Here is a 16966-nt window from a genome sequence, read left to right on the forward strand (position 1 = left end):
AAACCACTGAAATTACCCTGACAAAGTATACTAAATTCTGAATTGGAGGAGCACAAAATTACCATGTTAAAATCTAAAATACACCCTCAAGTTTTCATATCTCAAATTAATTTAATTCTCTCTTGATCAAATAATATGCGTATAAGCACTAAGTTAGCTTATGCTAGAAATAATTGTATGTGGAATTACTGTTGTTTGTATATCTAGATGTTTAAAGTATAGTTATATTTAGGTCATTTCTTCACATATTTTTTCCTCCTAGAGGGTAAGATTTCCATAACGTTTGATCCGGGTTATTCCTCATATTCAAGTAAAATATTTATTCATAGAGACCAAAGCAAGTTGACATGATTGTTAAAATTTCTCCAAAATTGTACACATTACCTGCAATGTTTCTAATGCTGAAAGATTCATCGCCCTCAACAATGTCCAGGGTTTCATCAGTGAGGGGTACAGTTGTATCACCACATAGTGCCATTTCTTCTTCTAATTGCTCTCTCCAAGCTTCTGTCTTCAGCTTTATTTCTAACTCATGCTTCCCAATCTGAGAAGAAACAATATACCACACCAATATCAAAATCATGCTACAATAAACACCATTTCTTGAATTCTGTATATATCTGCATTAGCAAAAATATACAGCTTTTTGAAAGCAATATCTTTTTCAATAAAAATCATCATTGATATTAGCCCACACTTGCAGTCTTCAAAAATCTATGATACTGTACATCAAAATTCCCCCCAAAAAGATCTGATTACTAGAGGATTTTCAATATTAAAAGACAAACATATCTACAATAATATTTGAAACGAATAAATCTAATCTTAGATGCTTGAATACAATACATAATTTAGCATTGATCTTACTCCTAATAACTAAATTGGAAAGTTTCTTTAAAAAAGAAAAAAAGAAATGTGAAAATTGAACAGCATTATCCATACATTCCATAATCTTTAAGACAGATTATTAAAAGACTGTCTTTCAAAAACTATGAAAGACAAGCTAGAACCTTAAAAGATGGTTGCCATAAATGGTGTCAAAACTTAAGAGTGGATTCCGACTCGAATCGTATATATCCAGAATCCAAGATACAGGACTAAAAGTGGATTAACACTTATGGTTTCTGTCTACATGTTTTTTTTTTTTTGGGGGGGGGAGTTAAAAGGAGGAAGTCTGTATCAGTTCAGATGAGGATGAGACTCTAGAGGGCAAAATATGACTTCTTTAGAGAAATTATTTCCAGTGGGATGCCTAAAAATGAGGATTTTCCAATATAACGCCAATCATAATCAAAACAGAGTACAGTATTCAGTCTAGGAACACACATTTTGTTATAGCCCTATGGAGGAGAGAATTGTTCGACGATTTCCTCCATCGTTCAGCAGCTCACTCAATCTCCTCTGGAACAAAGAGAGAAGAACCCTCAAGGGTGGAATTACTCAAGTGGGAGACTTCCACCTTTGGCACTTGCTTATGGAATTTCCAAATGATGGTATTCCTTCTCTCGAGTATAGCGTTCACTCGTAAGTTGACGACGTGGTGAGACAAGAACTCCAAGCGTTTGGGCAGCCGACAAAAGACTTTTCCTCGCAGACTTCTTTGAGAGATCATGGGAACATACCATGAAGCCCAAAGATCCTAGCCATAGGTCGAGTCACGAAGCTGCCTGCATGGCATACTTCATGCCTCTCTCTATGTTGAGGAGCTCAACTGCCAAGAGGGAGGCCCTCAGAGAGGAGAGGGTTTGAGCCGGAAGACCCTTCGTTAAGAGATTCCACAGAAGGGTCGAGGGACATGGTCGAATGTAGTTCTCCTTCGATCTCTTAGTACTTCCCTTGGAGGACAAAAGGAAGCGATTAAGACCGAGGAACCTGTCCTTAAGGAACTAGAAGTTCCGGCTATCTGGGCGATAGCCTTCCTCTTGGTGGCCGTTAGGCCTATAGACCAGGGAAAGGCTGCACTGGTTCTAGGAGGCTTCTGGGTCTCGAAGATCTCATCCAGAACCATATCCTTACTCTCCTGGGTGGTGGTACCCGGAGTTGACAGCCTATTGATGGCCCTCATGCAAGAGAGGACCCTCCAAAAGGTATGTTTTGACTCGTCTCTCCTGTTCCAAGTGAAAGTTCGGACTGGCTGCTCTCGGAAGATTTTCATCGTCCGTGTTCAAGGGTTCATCTACCTCCAGGCTCACATCCAGACCTTGGGGTAGGTCAGGGTCAACAACGGGATCAATCAAGGGACCCGCCACATGGGACCTTCTGTGTGCCTCAGCCAAACGAGCTTCTTTCGCCGCAGCGTTCTTTGGTTTGGTTTTGGTGTCTTTAGACTCTCTTTGCACAGGACGTTCCTTCACAGTGTTAGAAGGGGGAACTTGCGAGGGTTTTGGGGCATTGGCAGCCTAAGCTTCAACAGTGGGAGCCGAAGGCTCTTTCTCAGGTGGAGGTAAAGAAATCTGACGCTGGTCCGGAGGCACTACCTCAATTTCTTGAGGTTTGAAAGGATGGACAGATATCTCCCTGGGCGAGCCAATGTCCCTACTCGTCCTAGGGTGGATGATATCGGCTCGAGGTGGGGTTACGCCTCTCATCCTTCTCTTCTGCCTCTTAATTATGGTTTCCCTTGCCTTAACCGGAGTAAAAGGAAGGTTAGCCACATAAGAGTCAGAAGAAGGAGGTACCTCGGTACGAGATCGAAATGAAGGTGATCTCTGTGCCTTGTCTGACGATGGTCTCCTTCTAGGGTCAAGACTCCCAAGAGACAAACTTAAAGAAGACTCCAAGGGAATTCTTAGAGTAGCTCTGACTGGAGCAGTCGTAAGCTGTGGCAGTGAAGGAGGCACACCCAAAGACTTCTGCAGGGTAGAGAGGAACGTATTTACCTATAAAGGGAGCTCAGAACCTTTAGGTAAGCCCTGGGCTTCCCTTGATAGTCCAGGAGGAGAACGCTCCCTAGGGGGAGCTCTAGAGAAAGCCGACACAGACGTACGTGAGTCTTCGTGGCAACAGGATATGTTCCTTTGACAGATGAGAAGGATGATCTAGGCTAATATTAACATCAGCAAACCTATGAGGAGATTCCTTAAACTCTTCTTGGTAGGGTATAGGCCTGCCGCTGGAGGTGGAGGTGGAGGCGGAGGTTTTGGTACCGCACTTGCTGTTAAGAATTCCGAAACCTCTGTTCGTGAATCACTCATGGAAATCACCAATTTGGATGCAAATTCACGAGATTTGCACGTAAAATCACGAGTTTCACATGACAATGAGCACGATTCACGAGCAGAAGTGCTCGCAACTCGAACACCAGGAACCCCATTGGAAGAAGAAGGTAAAGCGCATTCCTTTTGCTACAAAAAAACACCTACGCCTGACGAAGTCAGGAGAGAGGGACTCTAGAGTAGGGGCAACTCTAAACGTTGGAGAATGTGTCATATCGGGAAGCACTGCTGAGCGTTGCATAGTCGAACGCTTTGCTAAAGCACCCCGGGCGGCAAAGGGCACTGGAGGTTTAACTGGATACCTGTCTGAGGTAGAGTCGGTCTCATGACCAGGGTCTGTCCAAGCTTGTTTAGGAGAAGGACGGGTTGAGGGGCTATACTTTGATGGACTGCGGGAATGCCTACCTCTACCTCTAGACGAGGAATGTCTAGACCTTGATCATGAACGCGCGGTTCACGATCATGAACGCGCGGTTCACGATCATGAACGCGCGGTTCACGATCATGAACGCGCGGTTCACGATCATGAACGCGCGGTTCACGATCATGAACGCGCGGTTCACGATCATGAACGCGCGGTTCACGATCATGAACGCGCGGTTCACGATCATGAACGCGCGGTTCACGATCATGAACGCGCGGTTCACGATCATGAACGCGCGGTTCACGATCATGAACGCGCAGTTCACGATCATGAACGTACTGTTCGGGAACAGGAGATCTAGAACGCGAGCGTCTGGACCTAGGTTTAGACTGGGATGCTCGTGATCATGCAGAGTGCGATCGAAAAACTTCTCCTCGTGAAGAGGAATGCCTCCGAGGAGAGGGTTGAGACCGATGGTCTCATGAGTGTTAGGCTCTAGAGCAAGAACGCTTTCTTGACAAAGAGCGTTTGAATCATGATGATCTATGATCCTGATGATCTTCAGATAGTCGCGAACGACGATTAGGAGAGGAGTGTCCCGAAGGACGAGGAGATGGAGAAGCTCGTCCCTGCTCGTCGCTGGTAGAAGGACCGGTGGTCTCTGGAAGATCATCACCTATAGTCGAAGGGTTCCAGTGGGAAGAAACAGAAGGCTAGAGGTTACAGGACGACGATGTCCCAAGATGGCCAGTAGGATTGTCGTCAGCAGGAGGCCGCTGGAGGGGTAACGCGAGCGATCACCTCATTTGCACGTGGAAGGTCCAGGACAGATGGACTTTGCAAACATCCAAAGCGAGCGATGTTGAAGGCTCTGGAGAAGGGTCCTTCCTGGCACCATGCTGAAGGAGACGAAAAAGTTATTTCTTCGTGTGGGGCGCATAAACCCCTAAGGTTAGCCATGCCTGCAAAACATCTGCAAGGGAAAATGGCTCCCCGGCAGCTAGAGGTGAAGTTGCTCCTCTAGGAGAAGCAACTAAACCCCCAGTACCCTGGGGTTGGCAAGAGTTAACACGGTCTGCGCTCCTGCTCAATCGTCCCTCAGAAGAACGCAAATGAGAAGGAGCTTTAGCGAGAGATTTGGGGATGTGAGAAGAAGAACGCGATTTCCTCACCCCTGAGGGAACAAAGAGCGCGCTTATCCTTCTTTCTGCACCGTCTAAATTTCTCCCACTGGGAGGCAGGCCACTCCCTACACTGCACAGGGTGAACCTTGCTCGCAAAGATGCCCTCTACACGAAGGACACAGAGTGCGGGTCGGTATCCAGCAATGACATGAAGGTACCGTACGCAGCACCCTTGCACCCAGGACAGGTCCGCATGAAGATGATCCGAAGAAGCAAGAACACCTGAAAAGAGAGAGATATTAAAAATGTCCAATGACAGCCTTGAGAGGAGAGAGAGGACACGTCCACTCTCTACCGAGCAAAAAGAGAAAGTGACGTAACTCACAGCTGTGAGACTATATGTAGAGGCGTCTAGGTACCATCCAGCCAGTCCCGGCCTACCTGCTCAAGCGGTTAGGCAGAGTTGCCACCTTGCACTTCAAGTCTAATGGCTACCTTCCAGCTTCGCTAAAAGAATATCCAAATAAATAACAGAAGGTTTGTTAGTATGGGAACAAACTTCTATATAAAAATGGATGCCATTGAAAGTTATTCTATTAATAAAATAAAACACACAGAAAAAGAACATGCTTAGTTTCTGGAATATTGATCAATTTTTGTCATTCAAATATGAATACATAGGGAATTTAATGGACTACAATCTCCATGAAAACTTTTTGAAAAAAAAAAAAAACTTTTACATAAAAATGGATGCCATTGAAAGTGATTCCATTGATAAAATACCCATAAAATAATAATAAGGAAATTGTTAACACTCTTGAATACGGATTGATATTCATTCAAACACGAATACATAGCGAATTTAATAGCTTAAAATATGTACATCAACTTTTCAAAAAATTAAAACCTTCTATATAAAAATGGAAGTCACTGAAACTTGGAAAGTGATTCCATTAATAAAATACACAAACAAAATGGAAAATTTGCTAATTCTTTCATGAATGTTTTGATTTTTTTATCACTAAAAATGCATATATAGGTAATCTAATAATAGACTACAATCTACACATTAATAAAGTGTGGGCGTCCCAATAGAGGTCTGCCGACCATCCATGAGATAGGAGTCATGCTAATCTTTCTGTATGAATCTATTTTTAGCATAAGTACAGCATAGGCAAAAATGAGAGGTGGAAGTTTATATGCCTCACAGAGCATGTCTACACACGGAGTAGACATGGGAGAGTTATTAGGCTAACATGTCTTTAAAGTTATAACCTGAGTCTAGGTCTCATTGGGATGTGTTTAACCAAAGGGCTGGATAGGTTTAGAGACTGAAATTAGCTTAAACCTTGGGTGTGGTGTTCACGGATAAGGGAAAAGTATTCCATTTCCTGAACTAACCAGGACTTGTTGTCTTGAGACGTAGGTCCAAGTGGCCTGACCCAAAGCGTAGACACGGTTTAAAGTGACTGTGGCCATAATACATTACAGTATTCTCAAACTCAGTAATAAAGGAAAAGGGCATACTTTATTGAATTAAAAACCCTTTCCTTTGCCCACAAATTTTACCAGTCAGTAAAAACACAGGAAAGCATGTTTTTCTTAACATGAAAAATGGAAAGATCGTTAGCCCCTTAGCCATGGTTTCATTTGAAGATAAACTGAATGCTAATATACAAGAGAATTGATAACATTTATATTTTAGATATACAGTATGATTTATTGCAAACCTCCTAACTATAAAACATCAGCATTATGTTTGTGGGATCACAACATATTGCAGAAACCTATAAACAAAATTAATGAATAAAAACAATACAAAGGGAATAGGAGTTGCTTAAGAATGAATATGAATGGTGAGAAGAAAGGAAACTTTCTCTTGACAATGTACTGAAAATTTTTGTTATTTACAAGAACATAGCATTTAAATTAAACTGATGCCCAGAGCAGTTAAAAGGGATGTCATGAGCAGATGAATGAGTGCCGAACATATGTATACCATAACTCTTAATGATAATCACTAATAATTTCAACTGACACATATGGAATGTTACGATATATGAATATTATTGGTCGTTTAAATTACTTCAGAAAATGTGAAACTTCCGCTTAAGGATAATTGCTTGGAAATGCTACTAAAGACTAGGTGAAGACATCAAAAGATGACGTCATCAACACAAAGTGATCGTCCTCACTCAGTCCTTGTAAATTCTAAAAGGCAAATGACCCCCTTACATAAAATGACATCAAAGACAAAGGTAAGCTAACACAGCCAGAATAAGGTGCCAAAACAGCGAACATCAAAACCTGTTTTGAACATCAAAACCACTGAAGAATTAGAACTTTATGAATCACAAAAAAATAAACATTCCATGTTTGAACAAACCAGTGTTTGAATTCATCTGACTTAAATCTCTATGTTCAATCAGTGTTCCTATCTACTGAAGTACTCTAATTTGCCACATCTGGATATGCAAACATACTAATATCTCCAAAACTTTTCTTCACCATGATATACATTGAAGAAAATGATGTGATGATTGTTATTACCAGCCTAGCTACATATGGAACCTTGAAAACAAATAGACAGTGAAGATAAACCAAATCACAATTAAAAGTAAGATCTTGGAAATGCATTAACAGTAGACATGCCTGAACAACATATAACAGATGGAATGAAGAAAAGTTTTCTTTATTATCTTATTTAGATGTTGCCAAGTTGGCACTTCAGTTCTATAGCTTGTTCTATTCAAAGGTTACATCCATAGAAATAATTCAAAGAAAACAACAACAAACCCAATGACTACTCTCTATTTGGAACCATCAGTAAAAACTATAATGGTTTCTTTTTGGCATTGCAATTATTTTAAATATAAGATGCATTGTCCCTTTGAAGCTATGTTTTGATGGAAGTTTACGTGAAGGCACAATAGAATATGTTACTGATATTAAAATCTGGGTTCTTTTTAGTTTTTTTTTTCTGTAGCTAATGAATACACTTCACACCTATACGCTAATTCTTCAGCAACAACAGCTTTATACCAAATCATCAAGACTTTTTTGTCAGCTCCTTACATTCAACGGGTGAGCACATTTATGACATTTAGAGACTGCAAACATTTTACCTTCATGTTTTCTATAAAAAAAATTGCTCTTTACATGGCATTCTTTGTTGATTCATATGTCAGAATGAGGAAGCAAACCTACAATGGGGAAGAAGTGCATCACAAAAAATATTTATGGTGAAAAATTGAGTCGGTCTGTGCTATCGACTCAACGATTTATCAATGATTATATTTCTATTCAAACAACTACCATTTGAATAAAAATATATTCTATTAGTGAAGGGTATCTGATATCCTGTAGGATTACAAACTCATTACCATTGATCGAAATATTAAATAAAGATATGTTAAAAGATACTGATCAATAGAACTCAATTCTTCAAGAGTGTATTAATGACAATGTGTTCCTCATTGTTACAAATGTGATATGTCCCTCATATTACAGAAAAGTACTTTATTAGGATACTTCAAGTGAAAAAATTAAGTATACAGTAGTGAAAATCACAATAGTTCTTGCTTATATTAAAAATCTAGAGATTTTAATTACTGTGAGTGTCAGCATATAGTAGTGTTTGTATCATGCAAGTTTAGACTATGGCTTGGATAAAGAATAGGCAGTGTTTGTACTAAAAAAAACAAGCATAATATACATTCCAAGAAATTTTATGAAAATTACCTTTAAAGGACTGCGAGCTACTGCCTTTAAAGCTGTCTGAGAGTCGCTAAAAGTAAACCAAACTTTGTTGTCAACAAAGCGGACCAAAATAACAGAGCCTACTGTGCCCATTGCTTCTTGAACAGCCTCTAAGGTTTCGTCATCAAATACTTCATCGGCATCAGCTCCAGCAGGTAGATTTTGTACCTTTAAACACAAAAAAAAACTTTAGGTAACACATGTGCATGATAGCATATATCAAAATCATGAACAAAATTTATGAATATATTCGGGCATAAATTACATAGAGTCATTTAGTATTTACCTGTGATTAAGCCCTGTTCCAAAAATCTAAATCTTATACAAATTTACCAGGAGAAATAGGGCAGTATTTAGTTCATTGCTTCAAAGACAGCTTTTATTACTGAAACACTGTGATCTCAAGTTAAACAATCTGAGCCCACATTCATATGGAAGAAGCCATATCTTAAGAAAAAAGGCATCGAGTAATAAATGGAAATAAATAAAAAACCATCAAGTAATAAATAGAAATAGTTAAAATATGTAAAAATAATCAGTTCAAAAATTAGCATTAGGCTTAATGCCAACACCTGCAATACCATCAAGAAGACTGGAAAGACAGGAAATAACAGACATCAAGCACTGGGTAACGTGCCATCTTGGTACCTTTACAGAAAAAGGATGATGATGCAACAAAAAATTCATAGTATATACAAACTACAAAGGATAAGCACATAATGTATTAGCAGAAGTTCTATATTGAAATCAACCTTGAAAATTAACCAAAACCAAAGTGGAATAATTCCCAATTATTCACAGAATGGTAAACAATACTCAAGAGAAAATTCTCTATAAGATAATAGATTCTGGAAGGCTGCAGCCGCAGATACTCTAAACTATTGACAAGGTAAATTAGGCACAAAATTTATGCTATGTTGTCTTCCAGTTATAGCTCTAATATATTATTTACTCAAAATTAACATGCAACCATACTAAACAAACTCAAATACCTCGACTTGAAATGCATACTTTCGGACAGGAAAATAACTAAAATGCAGGAATAAATGCAAGGAAAATCTTAAAAATATATATAAAAACTTGTATAAGAATATGTGGCCACTTAAAAACATCTATCTTTTCATGCAAATCAGTCAACACTTGAATTAATGACCACAACTGTCCATAAAAAAGGGGTCTCCAGTAGATGACATTTATCACATGTATGCTCTGGGGCCCTTGAGTCGCTAACAGTTAATTGCTGGACACCTGAGCTTGAGTTTAGTATAAAAAATAACATCTTAACTTTTTGGGTTTGACACTTGCTAATTTAACTATTCACAGGAGGGCCAAGGAATTCCATACAGCAATACTTTTAAGTGTTTATTTACAACCATACAACACCAAATATAGAATAGGGATTGCTAAAAGACTAAAAGCCATTATAGTATTAAAGAAGACAAAAGCTTTGAAGTGTATAAGACCAAATACAGCACAGAATACTCGGTTATACCATACAACAGGGGAAATAGGGTTTGAGAATGATGTCGTTTTATACAGTAAGTGAATTTTCAAGGCCTTGTATGATAAACAGATTTTTAATAGTAAAATGTGTTATTTTGATACCCCTAGGTCACTTTACTGAAATTAGTGTTCCTAATCAGTAATGAGCTTCCTTTATTTGTGGAATAATAGGCTAATTCTATTTGATCCTTGAAAACCTTTATTTGCGAATAATAGGTTAATTTTACTTGATCCTTGAAAAAATTTCTTTATGCTTAAAAAACAATTTCTTGTCAATACCTTTTACAAAAACCTGAATTTTAATAATATTGATTATTTCTAAACTTACCTGATGGTTTTTGCGTTGCTAGAAAAATTTGGTCCCAGATAATTTTTCAAATCGGTACCATATCTGATTATCTCATTTACTGTGTAGTACTTTCGCCGAAACTAGGAAGTCTGTAGAGTCCCCAATGTTTCCAAAATTGTAAAGACAGAAAGTGAGGCCAGTGATTGACCGAGTATTTTGATGAAAATGCTCTGCGAAGAACAATTCTTAACTGACTGATAATGTACATATGAAAATTGGCCCTTTATGTACAAAAATTCTAAAAGATAAGAATGATTTTACTTGACAAAAACAAAACTTTTGCCAAAATTGGGTAGGCTTATAATCGCATTTTATGATCTGACCATAATTCGGCAAGAGAAAGTTCCATCGGTAAAGTATTTCAATAAATTTTTACACATACGAGACGTTTAATCTACTACGTTTGATTATGATATAACATCTGGAAGCTTATTGTTGCTCATGAAAAGAAAAATCACACAGACAAAAATGACCAATTAAATAAAAATTTACGTATTCACGGTTATGTGGTAATACGAAACTGCTGCTCGTAGCCCGATATTTTCAAACTGGACACGATCCTTTACCCCTGGCCTTGTTCGCGCTATATTCCTCTTAGCACAGCACAACAACCCATCTCTCACCGACTCGGTTCTACTATGAACACATCTACTAAAGTTCCTCTTGCAATTACTGCAAGGAAAAAACATGTTTCAAATATCACAATATTCCACCATTATTCCACTAGAAACCACTCCTCCATCATCTCTCTTGAATACCTGGGGCGCTGTTGACAATCCGAAGCAGAGGTTCTTGAACTGCAGGATCTGGGTACCCCACTTCACCCGGAGAAACTTCCTGCTTGAGGGGTGGATAGGGATTTGAAATACACGTCCTTGAGGTCTATGGACATCATGAAGTCCCCTTCCCTCAAGGACTGCAGGACCGACTTTGGGGTGTCCATTTTGAAGTCGGTCTTGCACACAAACTTGTTGAGGGCTGACAGGTCTATCACCGGTCTCCAACCCCCCGTCGCTTTCTCCACCAGAAAGAGACGACTGTAGAGGCCTGGGCTCGGATGTAAGACCGTTTCCACCGCACCTTTTTCCAACATCGCGGATACTTCCTCCTGAAGGGTCGCCCTCTTCAAGGGGTCCTTGGGTGCTAGCCACTCCGTCCGGCTGGCTGGAATCAGAGGAGGAGGTTCTGCTAGGAATGGTAGTCTGTAACCTTCCTTCAGTACGGATACTGTCCAGGGTTCCGCACCGTGGGCCTTCCATGCTTGCCAAAAATGTCTGAGGCATCCCCCAACCTGAGGCTTGGGCAGGAGTAGGGGGCCTCCCACTCTATCTCCTTCTGGAGGAACGCCCTGAACGGACGCTGAGTAGGCCGTTCTAAAAGAGGCAGACGCCGCTGGAGCTCCTCTACGGGGGGGGGTTGAGCCCAAGAGGTAGATGGAGCGTCTCTCCTCGTCTGGCTAGGAGAGGCTCGAGAAGTAGAGGGTCCATCCGACGTTGGCCTCCTGTAAGTGGGTCTCCTCATGACTTTCTCCATGATTTCTTCCATTTGCTTCAAAGGAAAAAGAGTGTCACCCCACACGGGCCGGCTCCTCAAAGCCCTTGCCTCTCTGTCAGGGATTTTCCGGGATAGCTTGGTCAGGACCTTATCCCTTCTCCTAAGAATCCAGTTGGCTGACAGGGCAAGAGACTGGAATGTCAGGAACTTCAGTGTCCTTCTCCCGGAGATGATGAGCTCCTTCAAGAGGGCCTGATTCGTTGGGTCTGTCAAGTTGTAGGTGGCTTGGACACCCACCAGAGTAGACGCCCACCAGTCCAGCCAGGAGGCGACGTGGACCAAGTCTTTAGACATTTCCTCCATCATCGTAGCCTCTGACTGTGAGAAACAAATCGGGGCTGACACAGCTCTGTCTTCCGGGGCACCTTGACCTAACTCTTCAAGGGAGGTCTCCATTTTGCAGGCTCCCGGTCGCTGCCCTTCCGGCACGTAAAATCTGCTCTGGGACCTTAGTCCCTGGAGTAATTTTGAGACACTCTGGGATTTGGGGGCTTCGGCATTGCCCGCCACAACCTTGTCCACGTGCGTACGCCCCAGAACCACGTCCCTGGCCACAGGCAGAGCTAAGGAGGGTTTCTGTTGTACGGGGGCCTCCATTAGACGATTGAGGCTGGAACGCCAGGCATCTTCGTCGGAGGGAACAGGCTCCTCGATCCTGTGATGCCTCCGTATGAGGCCTATAACCTTCCGATAGGCCGAATCCTCGGTTGGGGAACCTTCACCGTCGCCAACCGCGCCCTCCGTCTGAAGCTGAGGCGATGGCCCGACGGGCACCTCCGTCTGTCGGTGGGGTTCTGACTCGACGGGCACCTCCATGTGGTGGTAATGGGCTGTGCCGACGGGCACCTCCGCACTAGACCTGGGTCTTGGGACGGGCACCTCCGCACTAGACCTGGGTCTTGGGAAGGGCACCGCCGTGTCGGCGAGGGCTTCTGCCCATAACATGTCCTTGGACAAAGAGGGTGAGACTCTCGTGGGCTTGCCCGACGGAGGAAGTCGTCCCAGCGAATCCACTGGTCGAGTCAACTTTGCTGACTCGACGAGGCTGCCCGTCCGAAAACGCGACTCCCTCCGCTGTGCGGGTTGAGTCGGAAGTTTCGCGGTCTTACGCCTGTCTGAAGAGGTCTTCTCGCTCTGGTCCCTACGAGGGTCAAACCTGTGGTTGGCAGAGGGCATCCGTGGAGAACCGTCTCTGGACCGCCGACTCGGAGAACTCGGGAAAGCAGTGAAGTCCTCGAGCCTCCTGCGGGGGAGGAAGACCCATTCTCCTTTGGGGGACCTACTCCTCCTGTACTTCATCCTCGGGGACCTGGAACGTCCTCTACTATACCTCGACCTCGAATGGGAACGCCTGCTCCTGGATCTATCCCTCCTCTGACGGCGCCTCCTCCGCGCTTCTCCCTCTGAAGAGAACGATGAACCCGCCGCTGAAGACCCCGACGATTCTGCATAACCCGACCAACGGGCAGGCACATGGGGAACGTAGGTCTTCGTGATCTGTTGGGTTCCGGAGGTCGAAGGTTGTAAAAACATGTCAGGAACCGCTGACAGAGGGGCTGGGAGGGAGGTCGGCCGCACCACGCTGGGGAACCACGAACCAAGGCCATCTTCCATCCTCAACAGGGACCTACCTGGAGTTTTCGGGAGCCTCCATCCGAAGGGCTCCGCTACCGTCGAGTCCATCTTATCTTGGGTGCCATCAGCTATCGAGGTACCTGAAACACAGGCCCATGAAGTGGGCGAAGAGACAGGGACATTATTACCCCACATGGGGTCATCAGAGGAGACGTGCCCTCCATGCACAAGGGCAGAGTCTCCAAGGCCCCTAGTAAAAGCACCTTCAGGCCCCCCACTTGCCTGCGAAGATTCAGCAACCCCCACATCACGAAGATCAGACTCCTGGGGAAGAGCAATCGGCTTCTTCCCCGCAACGGACTTACCTCGTCCCCTACTCTGGGTAGGGAAAGAAGGAACAGAAACATCGTCAGACTTTCCTCCTGGCGACGTCAAGGGCGAAGAGATGCTCGCCTTCCTGGGGGATCGTTTAGTGGACTTCTTCTTTTTCGTACTAAAACGAACCCACTGGATCTCACTCCAAGACACACACTCCGGGCACGTGTCTGCCGGCGAGCACACTTTACCCCTACAGGAAGAGCAAAGGGAATGTGGGTCAACCTCCGGCTTGGATAAAAACGCTCCACACGACTTCCCGGCTCTAGGCCCAGGACAATGGCGGGCCTGTTCCATAATTCACAACACAATACCGCAAGACACAGGAACGCAGGGAAAGGATAAGGAATACACTTGGGAAAGGACAAGGGAATCAAGCGAAGACGCGAGAACACAAGGGAAAGCACAGGGATACCAAGCGGGAACCACGTGGGACACACGAGTCGGGGACACAAAGGGTCGCACAGAGAATGGAGAGCGGCGGGATGGTATCACGACGCGACCAGAGAACTTACTGAGGAGCGAGACCCAAGCTAACACGCGACCTGACTCGGGACTAGCCTCAGGGCACGTATCCTTACGACTGGGGTAGTCCTCACAGAAAACGGAAGTAGGGTAAACTACACAAAACTCTGGTTGGTTGAGAGGAGATTCCAGGTACCTCCTAAGAAAGTAGTTCGAGGTAAGTCTCTGTGTTGGAACAAGATCTATTTTAATATTTTTACTATTCTTATATTTGATTTTAATAGTTCATTACTCTTCTTATAGTTTATTTATTTCCTTGTTTCCTTTTCTCACTGGGCTATTTTTTCCTGTTGGAGCCCTTGGGTTCATAGCATCTTGCTTTTCCCATTATGTTTGTAGTTCAGCTATAAATAATATAATAATAATAATAATAATAATAATATTATTATTATTAATAATAACAATACAATAGTACAATATTAACACAGTAATATCTCGACATATGAGCACTCCAACATATGAGCATTCCATGATATGAGCCAGCCTCTGGGCAAAATTTTGCATTGAGATACGAGCACGCTTACAGCTGCTAACTCAAGGTGGCTGCGCTTGGGAGCGCTCTAAGCTTGCATCATTCGTTCAGCTCACGTGATCGTCGACTTCTGTACACCTCTCCTAAGCATGTGTTTGCATTATTTACATGCTCTTCACTGTATTTGTTAATATTCTTTGTAATAAGTGATATGCCCTAAGAAAGCAAATGGTAAGCTTGTCAGTGAAAAGAAGATGAAGCATGAAATTATCGAGAAACATGAACACAATGTATGTGTGAGTTGGCACGCCATTACGAGCAGAGTACATAGAGATTCAAAACAGTAAAAAAAAGTACAAACAAATAAACAGTTTGAAAAATAGTAAAGAATCAATTTTTCTCATATCATTTGTTTTAGTGATAGCTAATGGATGAACTCTTTTGATTAAGGATGTCATTAAAAAAGAGATAGACACTGTAGAAAGGGGTTTGTTGGTCTGGGTATTTTTAAAAAATCCACCTTTCAATGATGCAGACCTCTGTAAATATACTTTTACTGCTGACACCGGACTGAGGTTACTATTCCCTGCCTCTAGAGCCAAGATATAGAGTGGGTCCCATTTATGAAGGGGCTTTTATTTTTGGCTAGAAAAAGTGGGTCTCATCTCTGAAGGGGCTTTCTTTTTAGGTTAGAAAAAATGATTCCCGGGGTTCAAAATTAAAAGACGACAGGAATTATGGAAATAAACTCTCGATCTCTGTGAAAAGCAGCCAGTTCACCGACATTGGCTCCAGAAGTTAATGTTACTAGACAAGAAGGTCTGTAGAAATTCTTTACGAGGAATTATGGAGTCATCTAACTTAGCCAAAAACTCCAGGACACTATTCACCAGCTGTCTTAAAAAACAGATATAACTTAAACTTATCAAAATTTGTACTAATTTTAGGTTGTGTTATAAGGGGAAATTTATGGTATTTACACCTTTCTTGGTTGTAATTTTAATCCTTTTCAAGTAATTAAAACTTTTAGATATTTTAAATGATTTATCCATTTATAAGAACAATTTAATATTAGAAAAAGATACAGTATAGTAGACAGAAAGAAATGAAAATGGGAGGTAAACACGTTTGAATAGGCACATGTTCGTTTTCCATGGCCCTAATGGAATTATTCCTGATATGTATTTTGAAATATGTGATTTTCCATTTATGTGGGGCCATTTATCGAGCAAAGTCTCGCATAATTCGGGACCCTACTGTACAGTAGTTATATGCATGCTCATTCTACTAATCACAGCGCTATATTGTTTGCGAAACAAGGCTAATTTTTATGTAACCACAAATTTCAACACTGGTCATATGCAAACATAAAAAGGTTGAATATAAAAAAAAAACATGCATCTAAAAGTTCCTATATTCTGTAAAAAAAATTATACAGTATATATAGATTACCTTCTCTTCTGGTGGCTAAATAAGAGACACATTTGTGAATGTAAATGAGTCAGAGTATAACAAAACTAATCTCACAAATGAAAACCCACACAACTAATTGAGTTTCAACAACCAAAATTGTTCAGGAGTGGATGAAGTCAAGGTCATAGAAATGTAATGGTAAAAAATTTATATCCAAGAATTCTAAAGGGACAGTTTTCCCTAAAACAATAACCAAAGATGGAACCAGGAATCAAACATATCACTAATACAGTTCATTTGAAATATGGTAGCTAATTATATTATGTTCTGATGAAAATGAATAAGAAATAAGCTAATATGTTATTTTTATAATAAAATAAATTTTTGAATATACTTACCCGGTGATTATAATAGCTGCAACTCTGTTGCTCGACAGAAAAACTCTACGGAAAAATTCGCCAGCGATCGCTACACAGGTAGGGGGTGTACTCAACAGCGCCATCTGTCGTTCAGATACCCAGTACTCATTGTAAACAAAGAACTCAATTTTCTCCTCGGTCCACTGCGTCTCTATTGGGGAGGAAGGGAGGGTCCTTTAATTTATAATCACCGGGTAAGTATATTCAAAAATTTATTTTATTATAAAAATAACATTTTTCAATATTTAACTTAGCCGGTGATTATAATAGCTGATTCACACCCAGGGGGGTGGGTAGAGACCAGCAAAATATGTTTACA

The 16966-nt window shown here is 41.8% G+C and overlaps 1 protein-coding gene across 1 annotated transcript in view; it reads right to left on the reverse strand.

Annotated features, from left to right (window-relative positions):
- Positions 1-16966, reverse strand: part of Synj (synaptojanin) — a 392031-nt gene that overhangs the window by 48860 nt on the left and 326205 nt on the right. Inside the window, exons 18-19 of the mRNA XM_068387313.1 lie at positions 8445-8630; positions 385-544 (exon numbers count right to left, since the gene is read on the reverse strand). Coding sequence (XP_068243414.1) covers positions 385-544; positions 8445-8630 — 346 coding nt within the window. The remainder of the gene's footprint in view (positions 1-384; positions 545-8444; positions 8631-16966) is intronic.

The sequence above is a fragment of the Palaemon carinicauda genome, chromosome 1 (assembly GCF_036898095.1).
Source record: "Palaemon carinicauda isolate YSFRI2023 chromosome 1, ASM3689809v2, whole genome shotgun sequence".
Taxonomy (NCBI): Eukaryota; Metazoa; Arthropoda; class Malacostraca; order Decapoda; family Palaemonidae; genus Palaemon; species Palaemon carinicauda.